General features: G+C 48.5%; 8 protein-coding genes across 8 annotated transcripts; 2 read left to right on the forward strand and 6 right to left on the reverse strand.

The window, feature by feature from the left end:
• Positions 1–2,004: 2,004 nt before the first annotated feature.
• Positions 2,005–3,898, forward strand: FIBRA_02210 (uncharacterized protein; the record flags this gene model as incomplete). Its single annotated transcript, XM_012324075.1, has 11 exons — positions 2,005–2,073; positions 2,123–2,298; positions 2,349–2,365; positions 2,417–2,475; positions 2,533–2,694; positions 2,750–2,974; positions 3,010–3,213; positions 3,266–3,372; positions 3,431–3,561; positions 3,619–3,821; positions 3,875–3,898. The coding sequence occupies 11 exons, from the start codon at positions 2,005–2,007 to the stop codon at positions 3,896–3,898; spliced, it is 1,377 nt and encodes a 458-aa protein (XP_012179465.1).
• Positions 3,899–4,299: 401 nt separating this feature from the next.
• On the reverse strand, positions 4,300–6,251 carry FIBRA_02211 (uncharacterized protein; the record flags this gene model as incomplete). The annotated part of the gene is made up of 3 exons (XM_012324076.1): positions 4,300–5,337; positions 5,388–5,975; positions 6,039–6,251. The coding sequence occupies 3 exons, from the start codon at positions 6,249–6,251 to the stop codon at positions 4,300–4,302; spliced, it is 1,839 nt and encodes a 612-aa protein (XP_012179466.1).
• Positions 6,252–8,531: 2,280 nt separating this feature from the next.
• On the forward strand, positions 8,532–8,907 carry FIBRA_02212 (uncharacterized protein; the record flags this gene model as incomplete). Its single annotated transcript, XM_012324077.1, has 2 exons — positions 8,532–8,639; positions 8,692–8,907. The coding sequence occupies 2 exons, from the start codon at positions 8,532–8,534 to the stop codon at positions 8,905–8,907; spliced, it is 324 nt and encodes a 107-aa protein (XP_012179467.1).
• Positions 8,908–9,454: 547 nt separating this feature from the next.
• FIBRA_02213 (uncharacterized protein) lies at positions 9,455–10,054 on the reverse strand (the record flags this gene model as incomplete). Its single annotated transcript, XM_012324078.1, has 2 exons — positions 9,455–9,494; positions 9,567–10,054. 2 exons carry the CDS (start codon positions 10,052–10,054, stop codon positions 9,455–9,457), a joined length of 528 nt encoding a protein of 175 aa, XP_012179468.1.
• A 1,697-nt stretch (positions 10,055–11,751) lies between these two features.
• Positions 11,752–12,962, reverse strand: FIBRA_02214 (uncharacterized protein; the record flags this gene model as incomplete). Its single annotated transcript, XM_012324079.1, has 5 exons — positions 11,752–12,056; positions 12,109–12,351; positions 12,407–12,536; positions 12,591–12,749; positions 12,804–12,962. 5 exons carry the CDS (start codon positions 12,960–12,962, stop codon positions 11,752–11,754), a joined length of 996 nt encoding a protein of 331 aa, XP_012179469.1.
• Positions 12,963–14,996: 2,034 nt separating this feature from the next.
• FIBRA_02215 (uncharacterized protein) lies at positions 14,997–15,732 on the reverse strand (the record flags this gene model as incomplete). Its single annotated transcript, XM_012324080.1, has 3 exons — positions 14,997–15,191; positions 15,241–15,432; positions 15,487–15,732. 3 exons carry the CDS (start codon positions 15,730–15,732, stop codon positions 14,997–14,999), a joined length of 633 nt encoding a protein of 210 aa, XP_012179470.1.
• Positions 15,733–16,952: 1,220 nt separating this feature from the next.
• Positions 16,953–17,724, reverse strand: FIBRA_02216 (uncharacterized protein; the record flags this gene model as incomplete). Its single annotated transcript, XM_012324081.1, has 3 exons — positions 16,953–17,165; positions 17,220–17,414; positions 17,467–17,724. 3 exons carry the CDS (start codon positions 17,722–17,724, stop codon positions 16,953–16,955), a joined length of 666 nt encoding a protein of 221 aa, XP_012179471.1.
• A 996-nt stretch (positions 17,725–18,720) lies between these two features.
• FIBRA_02217 (uncharacterized protein) lies at positions 18,721–20,485 on the reverse strand (the record flags this gene model as incomplete). Its single annotated transcript, XM_012324082.1, has 5 exons — positions 18,721–19,237; positions 19,291–19,759; positions 19,826–20,046; positions 20,100–20,258; positions 20,310–20,485. 5 exons carry the CDS (start codon positions 20,483–20,485, stop codon positions 18,721–18,723), a joined length of 1,542 nt encoding a protein of 513 aa, XP_012179472.1.
• Between the last annotated feature and the right edge of the window lie 4,190 nt (positions 20,486–24,675).

Consider the following 24,675-nt stretch of genomic DNA (forward strand, 5'->3'; position numbering starts at 1 on the left):
TATTTCTCTGCAGCGGTCTCTCGATCCGAAAAAATGTATTTTTAGAGCGTCCCAGTGGCTTTACTCATGATATTGCCTATATATGTTCTCAGGTCTAAATGATAAATACTACACATATTGCAGCAGGTTTGTGGGTCACTCAAAATCATAATTCAACCCAGGTTCAAACCAAGGATCTCTCGTTTACACATAATTGACAAAAATGATTCAGCCCGGACTCGAACCGGAGACCTCCTGTGATCAACTGTGAGACAGGTGTAATAACCACCTATACCACTGAACCTTAAAAATTGTTTGGCGTAACCATACATAATCAGCTTTCTGAGTCAGAAAAACATAGTTGCCCAGTCTACACCAACGGTGACGCCCCGAACCCCATATGACATGGGAAGATGCTCAATATTTATTTTCCTGCTTCGTCTCTTTTTCTTTTTCTTTTTTTCTTCTCATCAGAATTGTGGCTGGTGGTGTTATACAGAGGGCAAGAGTTTGTTGGCTGCGTTGAACATGGGCGGTGAACGGGCCGGGCTTTAGATGTTTGCTCTTACGGTAACTTGAGGGGTGTCAGCACGTCGCGGTTCATGCACTGCCGTTGCTAATCGCACCTGCTTATAATGACTAACTTTGCGTTTTGCATGCCCATGCTGGGGAGTAAGACGTTTTTCGGGTGCCAAAGTAAGTACAACCTACACGAAGTCACCTTTTGATATCCCCTGATCATGCAGGTAACCTTCATGTCTCGCCTCAGTTTCAAAGAGTCCAAGTCCCAAAAATGGACCGAACAAATGTGGCGGGAATGATTTTTACCCGCCATCAAACACTTATATTATAGATCAAGTGGCGTGTATTCGAATATGGTGTTCTGCCTCTTTCGCGGAAAGCTTAGTGTCAGTTTACTAATTGGCTTTGATCAAACTTCTTCGGTCTCGATGCTGTATATGCAGAGCTAGAAGCATCGTTTTGGAAACATCCGACTCGAAGCAACTAGTTTGTACACCATCCCGCTCTGGTGCTTACCGTCGAAACGTATGTTGCGTTTATGCGTCGTGCAATTCTGGTGCAAATAGTATGATCGTGAAGCGCTGATACTTGAATATCAAGCTTTCAGTGATACTCTCCTATCCCTGGTATGTACTTGTGTATCATAATCACGCTAAATAGTTTTGATTTAAGAACTTCAAGGAATTGAATTTGACTGATCTATGATCCGCGACATTGGCCACGGTAACACCGTGAGTCTCGCAAGATTCTCCGGGCTGCTGCTGTAATCTGTTGTTAGTTGGTCGTCAGCCCTTGAACAACGTCAACGGCATAACTTTTATCGATAAATCCTGACTCGTTGGTGAGCATGTCCTTGGCGGCAGTTCCATATCGCCGCCGAGATTGAAGCTATCAAAAAATAGGCCCGGGACCCAAGAACATTTCATCACCAGTACGCTAACGCGAGTTTAAGGTGTCTTTCAGCAGGGAGAAGCCTATGTTTGGGTTTGGAATTCAAGTCCTTTTCTCTGCGGCTGATCTTGACATAATAACGCAGAGTAACGGTCTACTGGCAGATTTTGAGCAGGGGCCTGATGTTTTAAGCTGCGTTTTTGAGGAGTTGGTTCCAGGGTGCAGCTGCATATTCAAGTAGAATCCCCCCTTTTCAGACGTGTTACGCGCCTGTGGAGGTCCGCAGCCTATTTGTTGGTGCCCCATTCGGCAAAATCTCGCTGCCCTCACATAGAAGAACGTGCTGCATTTCCATTCGGGACCTCGTCCATCGCTAATGTCCACTAGTTTCATCGAAGAACCACTATCCCTTCTATTACTTCGCAACCAGATTTGTTCCCGTCATACCGATCTGATGTTGAAATGTCACAATCGATTGCAAACACCACGGACGACAAACACTACGTCAGAGGCGTAGTGTTTATAAAGTGAATTTGTCCGATGTCAGTAGCCTTACAACCTCACCCGGTGCTCTTGCAACTATCATGGTCTTCGCTCTGCTACAAAGTTCATATGCCCATCCTGCTAAAGGGGGTCAATCGATATGGTGATCCTGCTTCGCGTCTACACGTTAAAGCCATGGTACTAATCACACTATCATTGAAATCACAGGCTGAACCCCATGATGCAGTACATCTCGTCTACTGCTCGGTCTTCCGTCCTCAATGTCGTGCAAGGCGCAATCACCACTGGTCGCCTTGATATCGAAGAGAATGGCGAGGTGTATTGCTACGGGCAAGTGGTCAACGATTGTAAACCTATCAGACTGCGCGTCCTTGATGACAACTTTTGGATGAGAGTGGCGATGTGAGCACTAGCTTGGCACGTTTCTATGATGTTATTGACCACGGCGTTAGGTCCGGCGGGCTCGGATGTAAGTGATGTTCTCAAGCCCGTCATGCTGTCTAATGAACTGTTCGTATAGTCAGCGAAGCATATATGGCTGGAGAGATTGAAGTCAGTGATATTACAGGGATTCTTGAGGTCAGTGTTTTGGCACTAACCACCGTGGCATCATTGACGCATAATCATCGCTCTAAGCTCTTTATCGATAATTTAAGCTTAGTCTCGAACGTGGCATCAATCTACGGTCGATTAGCTGCCAAGCTCACCAGCCTTTCAAACTCCTTCATCAATCAGAGTCGCTTTACGGCTAGACTGAATGCCATTGCAAGTTACGACCAATCCAATGATATCTTCCAGGTTTAGCCTAGTTGACAATTGCACTTGATTCGCACTAACATAACTTGTTCGCCAGGCCTTCTTGAGCAAGGAAATGATGTATTCGTGTGCGTTGTGGAGCGGTGAGGAAGACGGTGTAGATGGTGACCTTACGCATGGGCCCACGTCCGACGACCTAGAGAAAGCCCAAAAACGCAAACTCCATCGTGTGCTACAGCAGGCGCGAGTGAAACCAGGTCACCGAATTCTCGAGTTTGGTTCCGGCTGGGGTGGACTCGCTATCGAGGCACGCTTACGCACTGTATCAGTTTTTGTCTTACTCATTAACCGTTATAGGCTGCGCGTAGCTACGGTTGTGAAGTCGATACGTTCACGCTGTCTATCGAGCAGAAGACACTCGCTGAAGAGCGCATCCGGGAGGCAGGCCTGGAGGATCGTATTCGTGTTCACCTACGTGACTACCGTGATATCCCCGCGGAATTTGAAAACAGTTTCGATGCATTCATCAGCATTGAAATGCTAGAGCACGTTGGGCCCAAGGTACTGTAACAATCCTGTACTAGTGCTTGAGCTGAAAATCGACATTTGACAGTGGTACAATACTTATTTCAAGACTGTGGACTTCGCACTCAAGAAGCGCAATGCGACAGCCGTGGTTTGCTCTAGTACGTTCCCGGAAGGGCGGTATAGTGATTATCAGTGCGCTTTCCTCCCTTCCTCGTCCCTGTACGTTCTCACGTTTAGACTCGGTCCCCAGGGCTGAAGATTTCATGCGGCGCTACATGTGGCCCGGCTCGTCCTTGCCAAGCGCGACTGTACTGATCAATGCCGCCCATGCTGGATCTCAGGGTCGCTTTACTCTCAATCACGTGGAGAACCACGGAGCCCGTGCGTCTACCCAGCTATCGTTAGTATAGCATTCCAACGATCGCTCATTGGATATAGACTACCCGCGCACCCTTCGGACATGGGGTCGCCGCTTGAAAGCCAACTTGAGCCAAGATCTGATCGCGCGGACGTACCCCGCGTTAAAGGACGACATTCAGTTCAGAATGTTCCTTCGGAAGTGGGAGTATCAATTCGCATACGCAGGCGCAGGTTTCACCAAGGGTTACTTGACTTGTCATATGCTGACATTTACTCGGACGGTTCGTCTCCCCGCTCAATCATGAGCCTTACTTTAAAACCATCTTTTTAATAGGACGATCCTTCTCCGCTTGTATAAATAATCGTCTGGGGAATCAGCGACAGCACGACCCTTGTCTCACTCGACATGCTTAATTTTCTATACATCATTCTTGGACACATGTAACAATATTGTACGCAGAAATTGTGAAAAAATGTATGCAGCATTCTATATCGGAATTAGGCACGCGTCACATATCCACCCTGAGTGGTACGTACGTTGTAACAACAACACTACTCCAACTTGTGACAGGTGAAGGCAGGAAATGGCAATGACGATCAATTGTGCCCCCCTCGCCCTGGAGACCATCTGATGTATCAAGCATCTCGGATGAGTGTGTTCATCATTCATCTTGGCCTTTTTACATGCTTATGTGTCTTGCTTGTATTTTCTCACTCGGTGCGAACGACTGATTTGCGCGACAAAAATTATTCGAGCGGCTAAAAGTACCCCAGTGTCGGTGCACCGTCAGCTAGTCCACGAAGAGCGTTGAGCAGCCGCTCATCCTCCGCAGGCATGGTAGCCATCCTTTCCACATCCCCACCGACAAGCCCTAGGAAAGGCAGTTCATCGACATCACAAATCGTTCCCTCTTCCGGTAACGTCCCGTTTATGAAGTATTCGCGTACATACTTGGCCGTGCACAGCGAAGGAGCCGACGAAGAACAGTGCCCAAAGGATCTCTGCACCAACAATCCCGAGCCGCCATATCGTGTATGCACCTGGCGTGCGTGGGATAGAGGACAGACAGTGTCGTGCGTCGGTGAGATAATGAGTATCGGATGGGAGGTCTTCTCGGCCGCCAGCGGGCCCATGTACCGCCACTTCGGCCGAATTTGCCAACCAGTACATCGCAGGTACTCAACGCCCCATATGGGCGCCGCCAGCGACGATGACGCAGATAATTCTGTAAACCACTCTTCGTAGTCTTTTGGTGTATACATAACAGGCTCACCATCGCCACATGCAATTGCTCTGAACGCCTCCGACCCAGTGAGCTCCGGCGGTTCCCTCTCACAGTTGCATTCAAAGCCCCCGCCGAATTTGGAGGACATAGTCGCTAGCGCGCTTTGGTCGACCTGCTCAATCGCAAGCAACATGTCAGCAAGGGCAGCATACTGGGCTACGGGCTTATGGGCGGCTTGGAATGCAACGCTATAGATGGCTTTGCGCGTAACGACTAGCGGGCCACCCTCCGCGAAGGGCACGGCAAGCGGCTCCTCCTCGAGGCCATCCATGATTGCGGTCACCCTAGCCTTGACTTCGGCGGCTGAGGGCATATAAAGTGGACACTTTTCTGCACCGGCGCGGCTGCAAAACGTGAAGAAAGACTCCCAGACGGCATCGGTGTCGACGAGGTTGGTGTTCCATGATAGGCTGCGGTAGTCGTAGCCATCGAGGACGCCGTCGATGATAAGTCTATCGACCTTATCAGGGTACATGGCCGCGAAATATTGCCCAAGCACCGAGCCGTAGCTCTGTGACAGAATAAGAGGGTGTCACAGCATAACTTTAAGCGGATGCTCACAAATCCCCAGTATTTGAGCTTCTCTTGGCCCAGCTTCTCTGTGATCCGCAGCATGTCCGTTGCAACACTTGGTGTGCTCATGAACCTCCCTGTTCCCCACTCCTCCGCAGTGCCGTCCGGATCTTCCCTCCCGTTTCCGCCCAAAGCCTTCTTGCATAGAGCCCCAACAGCTCTTTCCCGTGCCACCGTCAATCCTACCGATCCGTCGCTCAGGTTGAGGAGTCTATCTCCTGCCTGAAGGTTCCATATCCCTTTTGCCGACTCCGAGTTGAAGCACGACGCAAGCGGCGTGCTGGCGCCTGTGCCGCGAGGATCGAATCCCAGCACGTCAAAAGACCCGCCCGAGATGTACGAGATGTTCCGTCCTTGACGCATCACGAAGTTCGTGCCTGATACACCAGGGCCACCGGGGTTGATTAAAATCGTCCCTTTGTAGCTCTCCTTGTCGGTGGCAGGAAACATCTGTAGTGCGATGGTCACATTTGGCCCGACGCCGGGTGGGGAGAGATAGTCCAGAGGCAGGATCAGCCGGGCACACTGGTATTCGGCGAAGCACGGCGTCCACTCAATCTCTGTTGAGGGCTTAATCTGGGGAATAAAGTAACGTCAGTTTGAACGTCAATCGGCCAGGGTAGGACTCCTCATACGCACGCTGTTCCAATCGAAAGCAGGGCCTATCAATGACTCAGAGAGCGCGTGCACGGTAACCACAGATGCTTTCTGCGTCGAATAGAGGGTATGCGCAGAATAAGCTGCGGCTGATAGACATAACAGGCCTGTAGGAACACGAGTCCACCACGTCCGCTGCCGAGCACGCTGGAAGGTAGTTATAGGAAGTGACTCGTGGCCGTGCTTGGAGTCCATGTTGCCTTCAAACTTGAAGCAACAAGAGGGCGAGGGGACTGCACAACGAAAGTTGGTAACTTGTATTACTTGTATTATATAACCTCTGGAGCTTATTGCGACGTCGCGACGTACCTGTCAGTGCAGTGTGCGTCAGTGATGGCCTAGATTAACGAGAGTCAGGCCGAATGTAACAGGCACGACCGGGCAACGAGGTTGAGCAACCGGAACGCTAGGCGTCGAGAGGGCGAACGAGAGGACAGAGGATTCGCGAACAAGAGTGCCAGCTACTGGCGTTGATTCCACCAGGGTACAAGAGCCAAATGAGCGAGACTTAGTATGCAGGAACAACCGAGACTCGAAACGATAACGATCCGCGACATGATGTGCAACTACCTAAGACGAAACCGCAAACAGCGTACAACCGGAACGTCGATGGTAAGTAGTAATCAATGTCTTCGTGTCTAAATTGTCCTGACTCATAGTATCTAGAATGGCCGTGTGACGGTCTTAACCATCACACCGAATTATTAGCCAGGATCAGGGCGGCATATTTCTAGAGATGAGCTATTGTCCTCAATGCAGAGAACTAATATGCTCAACAAGGTCAAAAGGGCAAGGAAGAGAATGATTCGGTATGTCGCTAGGAGTAAGTAGCCCGGACCAATATCCAGTTGATGGGCTCATAATGCATATAAAAATCTCGTACTACATCGCCTTATGAAGTAATTCCAGGCCCGATCACATTATAATTATCCATAAAAAGCTATGCGTTATAAAGTCTCACTCAATGCATTATGTAAATATGATCATATCAACTGTAGTCTAATTGGCAACGGTTCGGACTGTTGTCCAAGCGAGGATTCTCACAACCACCTTTTAGCGCGACGCAGCGTCCCGGTGGCTTTTGGCCCACCGGAAACGCCCTAAAAATACATTTTTTCGGTTCGAAAGACCGCGGACAATACAAGACAAAATGCTATATGGATAGGGAGGGATGGTGGGTATGCGAAAAAGGGATCTGGCGTGATCCGTTTGTTAGCCACGAAAGAGAGTGCGCTCTCCGAGCTCGAATTAAAAAACATACCTGGCGGGATCCTTGAGGTGCAAGAAGGAGTGTGCGCACTCCTATTTCCTCTACCCGCCAGGTATATCACTCTGTTTTGTCGACCCCCTGAGTTCCGTCAGCCTCCAAATCAGCTCGGCGGGAGCCTCCAAAAACGGAAGGCGTCGTACCGGGCGCGGTACGAATCATGTCACACTGGTCGCCCTTACGGTCAAGCAGAGACTGTACCTCTCCAGTAATAAATTCCATTTCGGATGATCCTACCGGGCGCGGTAGGTTTGAGAACTTGTAGCGCGTCGGCCCCACACCAATTAGATTTGCGAAAATAAAACTTTAAGCTCAATTCAAGTTGGTAACCATAAACCCTAACCCGACTACGGGCTTGATCGGCGGGCCGCGCCGTCTCTGCTTACAGCTTCATCACCAAGACAGTGGCCGCGTCTTGTTACTCTGTGTGGTCTGTCCTACTCAGATACAAGCATCCACATCTACATCCATCTGGCTTGATCTGGATTTTCTACTTTCTTTGCTCTCTGATATACATGTCTGCCTTTCACATTGAAACTGTGCTCCCTGTGGAGGTCCTCGAAATTATTCTCCATAATTTACCTCAGGGGGATATCCTCACCGCAATACGATCGTGCACTCGCCTTTACCAGGCTGGAGTTCGTGTTCTATATCAACATATACCTTCCATGCCAATCGTACGTTGCGTTCGCTTTCTACGGACTATCACCTCGGACGCAGCGAAGGCGGCATTCGTGTACTCCTTGACCATCGATTGGTCTGAACATCACATCATTTGGAATCTCTTTCAACTGCTGCATCGTGCGTTGAAGCAGCTCACGTTGCTGCGACATCTTCATATTGAGTTCTCGCCACACGACAATCAGCTTGATTTATCCTGGCTATATAGGCACACCAGCTTCTCCTTGCGCACGCTCTCGATTTCCACTCGCTGCGATTCTGGTCTTGCAAGATTCCTCGAGACGCAGCCACTTATACACGAGTTATGCCTGCGAGGATTCCACACCAACTCACCGTTTGTACTCCTACCTGCTGCGTTGCCACGCCTCAATTGCCTCCGGTCTGTTCATGCTGGGCAGTCCATCCTGTCTGAAGTCATCAGGGGCAGGCCACTTGAAAGCATTTCGTTAACGTTGTTTCCGGAGAGCGAGCTTGCCCCTCTAGACACGCTTCTGCTATGTCAGCGTCCACCCAAACGACTTACGATCATGGCTTTCGACGACTTCACTCCCGAGAGATTGTTAAGTGAAGTTGCCTCGCGACTTCCAGGACTAGAAGCACTTCATGTCGTCATTCTTCTGGCGCCTTACAGCGTCGTGAGTCTAGCCTTTGCATTGACCTGCTGTAGCTGACCGCAGTCGAATTCAGCAAACTTTGTTGCGTTCCGGGAGCGTGTTATCGAAATTTTCTGGCCTGCGCTATATCACAGTCATCGTCAGCGAGTCGGATGCTCCAATTGGTGATGACCATGGAATTGCTTCCGCATGGCATAAATTTTGCCCGACTCTGAAAACCATCGTGTTACCGGGTGGGCAGTTGTGGATTGAACGAGAGGGACAGTGGTTCTGTTCTGCATGCACGTAGATTTTGTATATATTCGGGACTAAACGTTATCTAGTTTGATGCGGTTGTTTCTCATCGAGTTCGAAGACTGCGCTACTTGCTTAGCTGTACACAATGACTTGCCTCAGTACGTCTCCAGTATGACTTATATGCACTCCGGTGATAATTATACTGCCCAGATGGCGACTCGTGCACTGTGTTGTACACGCTTAGCTGTGATTGACTCAAGCATGTGTCCTCGAGCTCGTCGCTGCCTCCCTCATTCTCCTCACTCATTGCCGGGTCAGAAATCTTTCAGATTGCAATCTTCATCCTACCAGTGAAATAGTAAGTATTGTCTTGTAGAATATTTCACCCCAGATATCAACATTCTCTATTGGCTTGCAATTTTTACAGCCCACGCAATTGATTTAAAGCGTCAACCGTGATAATGCGAATCACAATCACTGAGCGAGTATACTGCCTGTATTTTGCGAAATTTGCCAATAACCCTGAGGAGACCGGCAGAATCATTTGATTGTGGAGTTGAGCGATGCCGCATCTATGCCACCCAAAGCAATGTCGACGCTTAGGTTCGATCAGTCGACTGAGCGGATCCATTTTGGAACCTGTAGAAACAAAGAAACATAAGGTTTGCAATGTGAGAACAATGCATGTCACACTCACTTGGAAGGCATAACCCAAGCACTTCTACGTTGCTTCTGGTCAAACCGCCCCTCGAGTTCATCTGCCCCAGTAGTGTCGGCGGAGAGACAGTGGCAGGGGTGGTATTTGATTGTTCGGCCCTCTTTGCGCTCGATGCTTCCACGCGTCTCCGTTTTATGCGCGAAGTTGGGAAGTTGCCCTCTATGCTTCGCTTCTTCCCAGAGAGACCAAGTAAAACAGATGAGGTCGATGCCTCATTATTGGCCGTCGACACATCTTCCATGTAAACCCGCTTCTTCTTGGAGCCTCGTGTCCTGTTCTTCGTCGCTGGAGCGTCCTCTGTACGTATAATGACCGGTCTTATGAATGGAACCGGTCTCGGGAGGGGCACGAGGTGACTGGGCGCAGATGTTTGCGCTCTGGCGGACACTGGGACGGATTCCCAAAGCACCGTTTCAGCCCAAGGACTACGGCGTCGGGATACTGCATCCCTTGGCTTAGTGTTCCTGTCGGTGGCAGACATGTGTAAGTATTTCAGTGGAAAGTGGTGGGGTACGACGGTGGTCAAGATGGTGGTATGAGTAAATCAAAGCAAAACGCCAGTGTGGCTAAACTTGAAATAAATAGGTCATGGCTGTGGCTTAGCATGGTGTGGCAGGTTATGTCAGAATGCGGAGGCAGAAAAAATCTCCGGTTGCCATTGTGGCCGAGAGAACACCCTTATGATTGCGCGAAAGAAAGAGAACGCGCAACTCACGTCATGTCCATGCAGGAGTGCCTCATAAATATTGTCTTGAACCAACTGTTCCTGGACCATAGGCATTGCATGCTGTCAGATGAGCGAACAAAGAGACGTCAAAATAGCGGAAGGAAAGTAATCAGGCAATATGAGAGCTTACTGTATGATTTTTGAACCAGTAGGTAGTAGTGTGTGTAGACGATTGTCGATCATGTATAGAGCGGTGAGGCATTTATGTCTTGATCACGCTGAGATCTGGGCCAATGACTCGAGTAGACAGGTTATCAAAGGTCTCGGGGCATTGATGAGGCGGGTAGACGTACACCATTGAGCTAGACTTTATACCTTTGCAGAGCGGCTACGTGCGAGGTTGAAGAGGTTCTTACACACCGGACAACGATATCCACTTCCATCCGGAGTGGCGGTATCGATGAGAGGACAATGCAAGGGACCACCATCAAAGTTGATTGAACGCAAGCCTAGTGGACGTGCTGAGGATGATATTCGATGGCGTCCCAGGCTACCTATCCATTGTCCTCTCTAAGCCCTTGCATTGAAACGATGGAGAAGTATCTCACCTCTTCACATATGCCAGACTCACCTCATGCGTCGCAGCATGCGTTCACTGGTAACCTTCTTTGAAGTGAGATTGTTCAAATTCCACTATGCGCGAGCCCGAAGTATGTTCTATCGGAGAAATCTCAAGCAGGCACTCCCTCTTTCCCATTTCCGGTGGTGATCGGTATGTAGGGATCATTCAGGCCAATTCTTGTGTCCTGTCTCAGCTAACCGCCCAGGATAGGCCAAATGACAAGCATGCAGCACATACTGTACATGGATAGGATCTTGGTATTCAATAATGTTTCGACTACAATGACTACGATATCATCAATAAGAGCTGCCAGGAGTCTTTGATCCCGGAAGGCATACCGAAGTTAGTCAGATCGAAGACGATTGGAGACAATACACTGCCTCTCGCCCACTTTCGCTCAGACGTCCTTTGGCAGGTCTCTAACTTAAATCGAAATTAAATACCCTAATTTTTGTGAAGCAGCTAGTATCATATACTGTTGAGTCACAAGAAAATGCTCCCTTTCGACAAAAATGTGAATATTTTGTATAATTTAGAGATTGTACTATCTACCTGGTAAATTGGCGAGAGCCGCTAGTCTCTGCGATTCATACAGGTTTGCAACAATCACTAGTACTTTCCCTCAGACTCGAAAGGAAGCCGAACAACTTGAAGACCGTCGCCGAAGCAACCCGCTGGTGAACTCTGTGTAAGCCTTGCCACCTCGATCAAGCAATGGACCTCGAAGTTTCGGTTGAGGCCCTTTGTCACCATTATCGATACCACTCAACAAAAAAACATAACATCCAACATGAAGGTATATTTTATGAGCGTTCCGGATATATCTTCTAGTATTATATACGCTGTCATCTGATATAGTAAGGTATGCGAAACATTATCCATGAGACATCTATGTGGTCTTCTCTTTTGTACCATAGCGATACGACTCAGCTACGGCCTCAGCCTGGACACCCTCCGCCTCGATCTCGGCAAGCATCTTCTTCTCCAAGGCAATGAAATCCTTTTGATTTGCACTGGCCTTCTTCATGGCCGCCCGGCGCAAACAGTACTGGCGATACTTATCATCTGTACCGAACAGACGATCGCACCATCTGAATGAGGTCGAAAAATTGTTCACGAACGCCATGTGATGGAAGTCGTGATGCTCAGCACCGGACCAGAAAGGAAGAATGTGCTGCAATGACCAAGGAAAGTCTGCACAGCGCATGATCAGGTAGTTATAACAGGCAAAAGCAATCTGACATACCATAGCCGCTGTGGGCATCGACAGCCTGGAAGAGGCGGAGCGTGATCCAGACGTACATCGTGAAAATGTGAAGATCGCCGCGGAAGAAGCAGTACAACAGAGGTCCAGCAAGGGTACCGGTACCGAGGATGGCAACTTCAGCGGGGTGAGCGTATTCAGCTGCGAGACCGAACGGTGCAGAGTACTTGTGGTGGATCTTATGAATGTGCTTGTACAGAGGGCCCCAGTGAAGTGCTTGGTGAGCTATAAGCATGTGCAGTGTCAGCACTGATGCCATACAATGGAGTATGAGACCAACCAAAGTAATGGAACATGTCCTCGAAGACGAAGAAGAACGCGACTTGGGGTACCATAATCTTTAGCGCCGGCAGAGGAACTTGCCAAGTTGACATGCCAAACATCTCAGCCATAGGGTGGAAGAACCAAATCTTTGGTTTGCGTCATCGCCTCGTTCAGCAAAAAAGCAGAACATCATCACTAACCAGAGGCAATTCAATCGTAAAGTGTGAATACAGCACTTGTTTCGTACATTCCCACTGCTCTTGAGGGGATGGGACCTTGCCCGCCTGCAGCTTCCACTTCCGAAAGTATGGGATGGCATCTATAATGATCCATGGGACACAGCGACCGAAGTACACGATCTACATGCCAACGCATTAGCACTCGACTCGTTCTCTAAAGAGAAATGCACCTACTTCATGAAGGAGGAAGCTCATGAGACCCGTCGCGATGACTGGGTTGCCTATCCACAGGTACCACGCGGCCCATTGTGTCTCCAGCCAGTTCAACTGGGTGAAGTCGGTGTCAGCATACAACACGCCAGCTGACTCGTAAACAGGAGCTGTTGAATTCATAGCGGCGAGGTAAAACCAAGCGGAGACACCACACGGTGCGGGTGAGAGGGAAGACGCAACAGGATGAGAGAAATGGCATCGCTTGGTCGGCTGAAAATATACCTGCGAGAGTGAGTGTGGTACGATCGCTAGCCGATTAAGTAAGCTTCGCCTGGGAGTCTCGACACGTGGTCTGGGACGGCCCTGCTCAAATCGAGTCCTTTCTCGCCGCCTGGTCTCGTTACAACCCGGAACGAGACCAGGATGCGCGCACGGAATAAAATCTTCACTAGCTTCACTCACTTATCATGACTTGCGGTCGTGGCCAAATGCTGCGAAGCTGCTATACAAAATCGTCCATATCAAGTTTGATAACTTCTCGGTCGACCCAGGCACTGAAACCCTATCAGAGGACACTTCTCGTTCTTTCTGCCGCATCCGAATCTCGGAACTACTGGGATCGCACTCACCTTTTTTGCTATGTTCAATAACAGCGTGTTTCGTACGTTCTTACGCCATGTAAACGCTGCATTGTAGTGGTGATCACAACCCTTGTCGCGATAACAGGTGAGCGGATGGTATAGATCGTTATGCATGTCTGACCACTACGAATCAAAGGTGTGGACCATGCGGACCAGGTCCCGCAACTGCATCTGGACCTCGTGTTGTGCATACTAGTGGACTACACGGGATGTCATGGTTATGCAGCCATTGAATCAGACCATGAGAGGCTCTCGTACGACGACGATGTTTGATATGGGCGCTGCAAGGTCTCCTTGCCTGTTGCTGCTGCGCTCAGCTGGTATCGATAGTTTCTGTTCAGCTTGAGTCTTAATCTCTGTCTTCGTCCTCATTTTGCAGTCGGTCTCTGCTCGAGCCCGTCGCATCGTGCTTCAAATCATCAGACCATTCAATCGTTGCGCATGAGAAACATTGTGCTGCTTCTCCGTACTATATCCTGCAACACTCTTGATTCTGTTAATCCCTCGTCGTATCATAATTTTTTTGTAACTCTCAAGTAACTCCCACAACACATCCAAGTGCACCGGATAGCGGTCATCGTAGACGTGGCGAGAGGCATAGGGGAAAGCTTGTAGATGACGTAGTCACCGTCGGTCAACAGCGGGAAGGCTCCCAAACAAAGCGAGAAATTGTCAACATCTCCATTCAGGGTGAGATAGGATATCCGCTGCCCAGCTTGGCATCGTGCGCACTCACATTTCGTGCCTTTCTCAAAGTCTCATCTAATTTTCGGTTTGATAGCTGAATGGCTTGCAAGTAGCAATTTATCACGAAAGCTTCTGGATATCGATGCGAGGAAGCTCCTGTTCACGCGATGGGTATCAATTACCACCGTTCTGTGGGGACTTACTATAGCATGATGCTCATAGTTCAAACGTTCAGGCAGTAAGAATATGCAACGTTGAGATCATGTTTGACTTCGTTCAAAACAGTATACGGTAACGTAAATTTTGTTATTCTGTTCGGTTATGAGATGACATCATATTGAATCTCCAATGACAGTGTTACATGCTACATCCTCCAGACGTAGGGAATCATGTGGATACACTACCAGATGAGCGATTCTACCAGTCCCAAATGCCATGCGTCTGATCGCTGTGCTCTGTGGTCTACCCCTGCAGTATGGACTGCCTCGCTAGTGCAGTTAACCGAGAGCCAAATGACACCGTTGCATTCTCACTACGCTTTTAATGCCCTAAGGACCATCAAGTAGCAGCCACCACTACACCACCACCGGGATCAGCGACATCTTCGTTGTGCTCTTGAAGGTGTCGTTTTATCATGATACATTGTCTTGACTCGTCAGACCTTTCTCGTGAGTTGATCAAGACAAACACATCTCCTTTGGAAAGCATCTACATCTGAATGCCTCTGTTTTTCTCAATTCTGGACCAAATACTGCATGGTGAGCTATGGAGTACAAATGTGTTCTGCGAACAGTACCAAGAGTCATAAGACGAAGGCTTATAACGCTAAACTGTTCCGTATGGCGAAGCAAACTCGGCTTGGTTCGTAATTTCTACTGGCATAAATTTACTCCCATAGCACATTCAAACGCACTGAATAGCAACTATCGTAAATATAACCGGATGTGTTCTGGATAGGTCTATAGATGACGTAGCTGACATCAGTAGCCAGCGGAAAGAGTCCCAAGCAAAGCGAGAAGTTGTCAGCGTCTCCGTTCACAGCTAGGATGGGGTAAGGATACCCATCGTTTGGCTCGGCATCCTGGAATAGAACGTGAGTTGGGATTTATTTCGTAATTTTTGTGATTCACCTTGACGCAGTATATTTGTGCAGACGAAGAGGTGTTCCCATGTGATTCTAGTAGGAATTGTAGCGACATGCCTTGTGCGACAGGGTTTCCGGATACAGCAATACTAGATCCGTTCGATTCGCGTGGGTTGAGCGTGTTGTTGTATAGATAGTTCAGCTGCAATCCTGACTCAGCGAGAAAAGAATCGGATGTCTAAACAAAACAGGCTGGGTAAGTCTTCACTAATAATTATCGACCGATACTCACCGCTATTGCTACAGTTGGCGTAAATCCTTGAACTGGGGCGTAGATCAAAGGTACGCCGGAAACATTTGCGTTCGGTAATGTTATGTTGTAGGCAGCAAGTGTGAAGTTATACGGTGTGATGCTCCATGTATTATTTCCAAGCCCTGCGCATGGGCTTACGGTCTGACGAGCCTCCAGAGTTACGGTTGCGAAGGTCGATGAGCCATCCAGAGAGAGAAGCATGAGAGAGAGCATAATGTGGAACATGGAGACAGAACGATCCCTTTCTTTTCGAGCGCGGTAGGTTCTCTCAAGCTTATGTGATGTCGGAAATTTATGTTTGCACTCATCTCTCATTCACTTGTTCACTTCATACGAGACTCCGCATACATCGCAGATTACGACAACTTGTAGAACTTGAACATGTTGCAGGATCTCCTGGACATCGGAGGTCAGATGGTATTCAGTGACATGGGTAAGGAAAGGCTCTGGAACCATGCTTGCAATTTTACCGTCAGTATGAAACCAGGTACGTGATGAGACTACTGTTCTCGTGACATTACTACCGTAGTTCCGCCTGATTCGATCGCGGGCCACTTCCGTATCACTGCCGACAGCATTGTATTGGCATACAACAATCAGGCTTCGCTTGGTTCAAGATATGTATGACGTGTAGATAGCGTTTCTTGTCCGTTTGGGGATATTTGTAGGATTAATTGTACGTGACAACACCTTGGCGTGTTTACTACGGGTAAGATGTAGAGTCTTGCAGGCGTCATTAGGTGAGTACGATAACTGGATACCCACGCATTGGCTTCTGATCACTATCTACTAAGTTTCTGAAGTTTTTGTTGCAATGTCTTGCCTCTCGCCTGTCGGTTTCAACAAATTGAACGATGCCGATTCTACTTAAGATAATAGTGGACAAATATCCCAATTCGACAATATTCTTTATATTGCACATCAAGAACTCTATTGGTTCGGATGCTGTTTTCAGTAATGACAGTAGGTGCCAGCATGAAACGGGGCTTATTCATACATTTATGATCACCACTCACCGGTGCTTCTAACGTCTTCTGTCCGCCTTGCTACCACCGTAAGTGTGTCCATGTCTGAGAGACATCGTCTTCCCGTTACTAGCGAAGGCCCTGGTAGAACAAATATAACGCGATTTTACATTTATTCATACGGCTCGGATCTACCCCTTTCCCTTTGCGAGCTTGAATCGATGCACATGGAACTTATTCGCGCTAGAACGCACGTCTTGCCTTGAGACATGTTGGAGATACTAAGGGCGCTCTATAGTGCAAGCTGTCATAGTAAATAATCACCGCAAATCTGCGACGTACTGAACAATGACATTGAGGAGCACACGTAGAGGGATTTCCATGACACTATCTTCTCTACAATAAATTTCTCGTGTATGAAATATGCAGCTAGACAGCGCCTACGCTCGACAATTATAATTGCCCCGTCCCCACCTATTGTCAGCCGGTATTGTAGAGGACCTGCAAGAAAACTGGATAACATGTGTCGTAATAATAAGTTGAGCTATTTGCCACGGGTTTGTAGATAACGTTGTTAGTCGCCTCGGCCGACGTCGCCGTACACAATGAGAAATTGCCGACATCACCATACACAGCTAAGAGTGGGTATGGCGGTGCTACTCCACTACCGCTGGCTGAAGAGTCTAGGGATGGCTAGTGGTGACTGGTTAACAACACGATCCACACGCCAGGATCCATTTCACGTACTTGGAGACAATAAATCTCTCTGGCCTGAAGAGGAGGCCCAATAGGGAATGTAACAATGAAATTGAGCTCTCCACCTTCCGTAACGTTTTGGCTAGAAGCCGTCGTGGAAGTCTTGTTTGAAATAGGATATAGTCCACCATCTTCGAGAGACATAGAAGGCCCGGGGAACACATAATCAGAGAACGATTTGAACGTCTGAATAGATTATTAATATGACTTGTTATATATCAATGACATAAACGCTCACTGCAAGGACTGCCGGACTAGCTTCGACGACGCTCTCATTGGAATTGGCGATAAATGGGGCTAGGACGAGGGGCTCTCCAGTAAAATTTGCAACTGGAGATGTTCGATTCACCGCGGAGAGGGTGAAGTTGTAAGGTGATGTAGGAAGGCCGGGTCCTATGACACCGGCACATGGGTCTGCGCTTTGGCGGTTGTTCATGTTCTCCGCATAGCAAACGGAGATCGCGACGGTGATGATGGATAAAATAATGGGGAGCATGTTTGTGGCGACTTAGTGGCAAATCAGTCGGATGGTTTCCTGACAGAATGAGAGGATACACACCTCAGACGAGCCAAGTTTTATGTGTATCTCTTTTGGCGTCCATATAGCGATACACCGGCGCATGATTGAAATACGGTCGAGGTGTGCTACTACCAAGAACAAACGTCTCACTGTCAAAAATGTGGTTCAATGTGGCCATTTCCGAATCAAAATTTCCATACGGGTTTGTACTCACTGTCAGGATGAAAATGATATACCGAACTCTTGGGGCTTTCTCAGCGATTTGACCATTCACAAGATAAGACGGGGAGAACATAACTTTGACATAACCGAACATCGAGTTTTAGTTCCGTGGCTCCGCCGGGACGTACGATGACTCACTTCATTGAAATTCGATGATCGTCGTTCCCGGCACAGACCGTCAACATGATCCTCTGAATCGCCGCCAATTGGGATGGAATTAAAGAGGTTCACGGCCTAATAATTTTTGTGTCTCAATGACGAAGCATTAATCATCCGTGATCACTGGCAAAACAAAAACAAAAAGCGGCTTGAGTGTAAGCTTTGCGGGCAACTTCGAGTCGGTGTACTTTCAGCTTCGGAGGTTCGAACATTCACTGACTACGACAATGGGATCAATCCGACTTATGCTTCTGAGTGTTCGTTATGGGGCATTTGGCACAGTGGTAGCGCGCACGCTTCGCAACCTGAAGGTCAGGGATACTACTGCGTGAGGACCAGAGTTCAATCCTCTGAATGTCCATATTTTGCCACTGGATTCAGAGCATTAATGCTTGATTCATGCACGGAAGGTTGGCCAGATCCTCTTTATTCCCACATCTCTATTCATGGCTGTCAATCCAAATCCTGAGACTCGATGATTTCGGAGAGGAAACGATACGAGTAAACAGTTGGTTAAGAACTAGTATACATGCTGCTAGTTTCGCATTCAGATCGCATTCAAGCTTCATGATATTGCTATAGAGAGTCGCATCAATAAAACGCGTCGATGGACCATTCTCCGCGCGCTTGCCCCTCTTTCATCCACCCAAGCTCATTCGCCGTGAGTCCAGCAGCCCTTATGAATAAGGTACCGTCAAGGACCTCCACACCATCCAGACTAACATCATCAACGTCGGCGAGAACAGAAAGATGACCCTTAGGCCGGTCGCCGTACTTTGTCGCGAAGTGAGCCAATGCTCTCTGCAGCTTGCCAATATGATCGTCCTGATGTACAATTGTCGTTTGGAGAATCGGCAGCCATGGGTTAGATGGAGCGACCTCGGTGGACAATGTTCCATGCGTGGGCTTGACATTGACAGTGCCGTATGGCACGGGTGTGGCGGTAACGGCGGCGTAGAATTCTCGGATAGGAAGCAGCGGGCGGCCTCGTGCGACCCACCAAGCGATGGAAGATATAAAATATGCTCGGAGGAATTGGACAATAGATGAAGGAGACAGGTACGTGACAGTGGACGAGACAAAGATGCTCGATGTGACCATGTGCATCCTGAAGAATATTCAATATATATGAGCATGGATTAACAGTGTTTGCAGACTCACAAAAAGAAGTCAGCAGTGAAAGTCTTGCCAGCCTTCACATTCCTCCCACCCCATCCGCCAACACTATACAGCAGAGTGTTCGTCCAGCAGAGCTCCTCTACCTTACTTTCCACCCGTGCGGGGTCGTCATAGTCCATATACCACTCCTTTACATACGACCGCAATACGTCGCCAAGTTCTGCTAGAACCTGACTGTAGTGTGACAGGATTTCAGATCGATGGCCCACGGGAGCAAAGCGAATGGACGTTGAAGAGAAACGCTCATCCCGAAGGACACGCGCAAGAATAGTCAAGGCATGCACATTGGTCGACTTAGGGGCCGAGAGGCTACGCTCCTTGTTGAGGAGGAGAGACGCGAAGGACGAAACAAAGCCAGAAGCACCAGTTGTAACCCCACTCTGCGTCCGAAACTCTTCACGAGTAATCAGACCCTCCCCTTGAAGCGGATGGGTGGCGATCTGCGCAAGGCCTGCATACAAAGTAAGACATCATCATCAATATTCAGTTTACGGAGCAGCAGAAGACCCTTCCTCACCTTCGGCAACAAGTCCAGGGATGCCAAATTCGAGCCCATATCCAAGATAAATCATCGGGTGGAACAGCATCGAAAATGTGCGCGTGAGCATTTGCCTCTGGCTGTCAGATTGCGTCTCGGAGAAGTTGGCCGCAGGGGAGAATAAGTATTCTTCCATAGCGGCACTTGCACCCTTTTCTAAAACTACTTTATGGAAGTGTTGGAGATATGCATCGTAGTACCTGTGCCACTTCGGTTGACATAGGCTAAGCGTATTAAAAATCCGACAACTCACACTCTCTTTCCGAGATGTTCAAAGAAATTATCTTCGTCAATCACACCAGGAGACTCTAACGTCGGAAGAGTGCGGCTCTTATGGTCTCCAAATATTGCATCGAATATGGGAGGAGGAGCACCCAGAGCGAACACAGCCAGTAGGTGGTGAGATGTGTGGCTTGAAGTTCGCCTTAAGAACCTTGCAGTGTTCTAGATGACATGGACGTACTTATGGAATCCGTACTCATTGATAAATGCATGTCGTTGTTCGTGATTGGCCTTCAGAACTCTGGAGACAGCGAGTTTGCTTTCGGATGTAACACCGGGAAGCCAGTCCGGACAAAATGAATCCTGTCGCCGGGTAGGCAGAGGGAATAAAGCATCCAGCTCTTCAGAAGCAGTCATTTTTCCTGTTGATGCGGCCGAGCGTTGAGTTAGGAGAGGCACACTGGCTCGCTAATATATATCCACGAGGGCGTCGGGAAGCCCGAATTCGACAGGGGCATTGTCACATACTCGTGTTCAAGTCGGGAGCCATACCGCTCCCACTCCCCCTTGGCCATGTTCGGGGTTCAATTATGGTTGTAGGGCCATTGCGCAAGCAGAAGCTCTCTAGTAGAGTCTCACCGAGGATCGCTTCATGTAATATCTGAGTAAATCATACTCCTCCATGGAGGAGTGTTTGACTGGATGCAATGCGTAAAGCCTACTGGCGGATTTCTTGGCATCGGGTGCTCGGTGCCTAAGGCGGGAATAGGGGACGGCTTGGCGTGCTACAGCTGCGCAATAGTGGCCCTGTAATAATAGTCATATTGCTGGCGACCCGCGCTCAATGAGAAACATGAACATGGCGACCCTTAGTAAACTCGATAGGTAGCCTTCGAATAGAAGAACTGCAGACATGGTCATTTTTATAATGGCACTAGCTATCGTGATATACACAGATAACAACTCACCCTTCTTCCCGACATGCCACTGTATCAACACTTTTGTTGGTGAAGTTTACCTCACCATCAGCCGCACTGAGAACCCCGTAACATGTTGAGATAAATACAATGGCTTGAGCAGAATCCTTCATTCTGCAAGCTTGTCTAAATAGGTCGCGCTTGGAAAATCATCCCCAGGTCGTTGAGGCGAAGTGGGGCTCTGAAAGTATTCGATAACCACAGACCAAGCGATGACTTGAAGAGGAGAAAATGATTAGATGCGAGTGGGTACAAATAGTTGAATTTGAATTCAAATGTCGTTTGAGCATGTAATGTTGGAGAGCACTGGAGTAGTGTGAGGGATTCAGCGCGGCTTGGAGGTGGCGGCATCGGCTTGTCTTTTTCGCACAGAAAACTTGGAAGCAGCTGCCTTTCCGCTTTCACCGCTTGTTTACCGCCACACTGTTTCTCGCACGAGTTCTGTCTCTTTTCTTCCCTCATAGTGCTTTTGCGAAGGCGTGCTTCTCTGACTATAGCCCTTGAATTTGCCGTCCGACTGTCTTACTAGCTCTAGATCTTTTGCGAAACAGCCCGGAACTTCACCTCATCACTTTGGTCAATATTTAGCTCGAGGAAACGACGACTCGGTCAGATGGGAACCTCAAATAGCTGGACACTGGCGCACGAAATCGGACATGAGCAGACACGAGCAGTATCTGCCTCGTCAGTCAGCTTCGTTATGAGCTGCCAATCGAACTGAGGCTGTATCAAGCTCGGATCCAGCTCCCCTAGCGGAGTACTCGTCGTTTGCACCTGTTGAACGATTAATTGTCGTTCGTTATGAGCACGAGCGGAGGAGACATGTCCTGGTGCGTCAACGGTATTCTCCTTCTCTCTTGAATGCGCAATTTCACTGGTATGAGTGTCTTGGGGGTTTGGACACCTGTGTTTCGTATAAACGCGTGGCGTGGATGTGCTATTTTGTGCTGTGCGAGCGGTGTATATCACAACGTCGTCGATGCCGTTTTTTCTTTCATTTTTCGTCGAGCATAAATTCAGTCTAAATGCCAATACCAATAGCTAAGGAACACTCGCCTTGTGTTATTATATATCTATTAGATGTCACACATGGCGCGAACCACGGGTCACGTCCTATGTCCTAGTGGCGAGAATGACATACGTCAGTGCCCATAGTGGTCTGCAAAGTGTTGATAAGTTTATTCAGTGCAGATGATATGAGGGGATCAAATGCAACCTCTCAGTGATTGTACTGTTTCCTGTCGACTCTGCAGAAATGTACAATGCCGCGGATATCGTGATTGGCGTGGTCATTGTCCCTCGGTGATACACTACGAGTTTCTGTTCGAAACAAGGTGTTCTCGTAACTGAACATTATGCACGGAAATCAGAATGCGAAGAGTACTCGCTGCAAGTCATTTCAAGGTGGTGTCGCGCCACCACAGTCGTTTGGGTTGTCCTGGACAGGGGACCATATCTTCGATTCTTGATATATCCACCCCCCCAAGACTCTTCTCTTGTGTACGCTCACGCTCGCCCCCAATGATTGAGACAAGATGGATGAGACGCAATCACCAATTGGTTTGAACGATGTTGATGCATCGTCTGGTAGAGAGGCGCTCTCAGAGGCTGCCGCTGTGGATGAGCCGCGCTACTGGCGTCCCCCTACTCTGGCTTGATCTAGTATGTTCTCTGCTTGTTCAAGATTGGTCTCTCGCTTCGCCTCGCCGCTTTACGACATAAAATGGGCCTTTCAAGCCAAAATTTCCCTCTTTCCTTGCCTCCCCCAGTTCCCCCCCCCCACACACTGGTCTCTCTTGTCTTTCCCTGAAGACTGAGACCGCGTTTGCCACTTCTTGGCCCAGCCGAAAACTCTATCCAAGTTAATTTACTGTCATAGCGGTCATGCCAGCTCAGCCCTTCGACACATTTCTTCGCCCTCCTTTCTACAAATCAAGCCATTGCAGACGTTTCCACCCGTATCCCCGTGTGTCTCGCTGGTACGATCAATTGGATTTATTTCGCGATCGTCATGCCTTGAGGACCTGTCTTCAGTCACGAAGAGCAACTGGAAGCGACATATCACACCCGGAAGAAGTTGCATTGGCATCTCGTCGGCCCATGTTTCTCGTATGTCACTCCATTGCAGACTCCATTGCTTGCTAAGAGTGATGAGATCGGTTTTTAGCATCCCGTGAGAGTAGGTTATGATGATAAAAATTTAGACGTGTCGCCTTTGGTATTAAATAGACCTTTGGGAAGCGGACGTGGTGACGTGGCCGTACATGAGGCCGAAGAAAAGATTTTAGTGAGTGCAACGTTCACCGTCGCAGAACGCTTCGCTCACAATCACGCAGAAGTGATTGTTTTTTCACGCTGTACAATGCGTGCTGCATGATGGCATGTAATCTGAGGCTCACAATGTAGCCACCGACACTTAGTAGTGTTAATTGCGTGTGCTTGAGTCGTATATCATACGCCCAGCGTAACATCGACCCGTGCAAGACTGCTAGTTGAAGAGATGTTTCTCGATTTTCTCGGCCACTGCTGCTTTGAAAACAAGGCCCCGCAGAAGCACCTTCACTATGGCCATCCGCTGAGAGCTTAATGGTGTCATATGGCCGTTTTGATTTTAGTGTCTTCGATGGTGCACCGCTCAGATAGTTTTGCAGTACAATTTCTTCAGAGTTGCGTACTGATGGGCCGTATCAAGACTTTTGACCATACAGTAAGAAGGTGAGAGCACAAGCATGTCTACGTAAGGCTCGATTCAGGGAATTTGAGCGACTTTGAAAGGATTCACCCCCAGGCGATAAGGCGCCTGTCTTTACTTGTGAAAACGATGAGGGTCTGAGGGGAGCTCTTGAGGGATAAGTCGTCTCCGAGGAAGCAAAATATAATGTTCACAATTTCTGGATAATCACCTATAGAGACGCTGCATTGCTTGCGTTTACTGATCCGTAAAGTACCGTGTTAAGCTCGGACCCTCCAGAATTTGCAGGAGGTCACAATTCGTACTAGTTTCATATGTTCGGAAGGAGTGCGATTGTAAAGCATGTCGGCAGACACAAGCAAAGAGCCAGATTGTATAATTGATCTGTATGGACATGCTGCTGGTTGGTATGGGGAGTTGAAGCTGGGCATGCACAAAAAAGACAAGAACACCAGTCCATGGTAGTTTGCTACTTGTAGGTCATCTCCCTTCAGCCGAATATCTCTTGCGCATATCAAGTCAGACTACACCTTCTAACATCTGCATTTGTCCTCCAGTCCCTGGTTGCATGTCTCTCCCCGGGATCTACTTCGTGATTTTTTTTTCGCCTGATGGACAATTGGTGTGGCCTATATATGGGATACATGCAGAGACTTAAACAAGAGCTGCGGCACACCACGAAAGGGAAGCAGTCGCCCGACCAGACCAATCACTTGGCGACCAATTCTGGATTTGACACTGCCGTGGTTTTGCACACTATATTCCGTTACGCCATGCAGAACAGGGGCATCGATCAGGAGGGCTCGTGCGATTCAAAAATGTTCTCTAAATGCGCGTAGAATAACTGCATGGAACACCGCTGTTCGTATGGGTCACAGGCCTTTATGTCAATAAGATAGTGATAGCAGCGCGAAGAGAAAGATAGTAGCGCGTATCAC

This window comes from Fibroporia radiculosa, assembly GCF_000313525.1.
Source record: "Fibroporia radiculosa TFFH 294 genomic supercontigs, scaffold1147, whole genome shotgun sequence".
NCBI classification, from domain to species: Eukaryota; Fungi; Basidiomycota; class Agaricomycetes; order Polyporales; family Fibroporiaceae; genus Fibroporia; species Fibroporia radiculosa.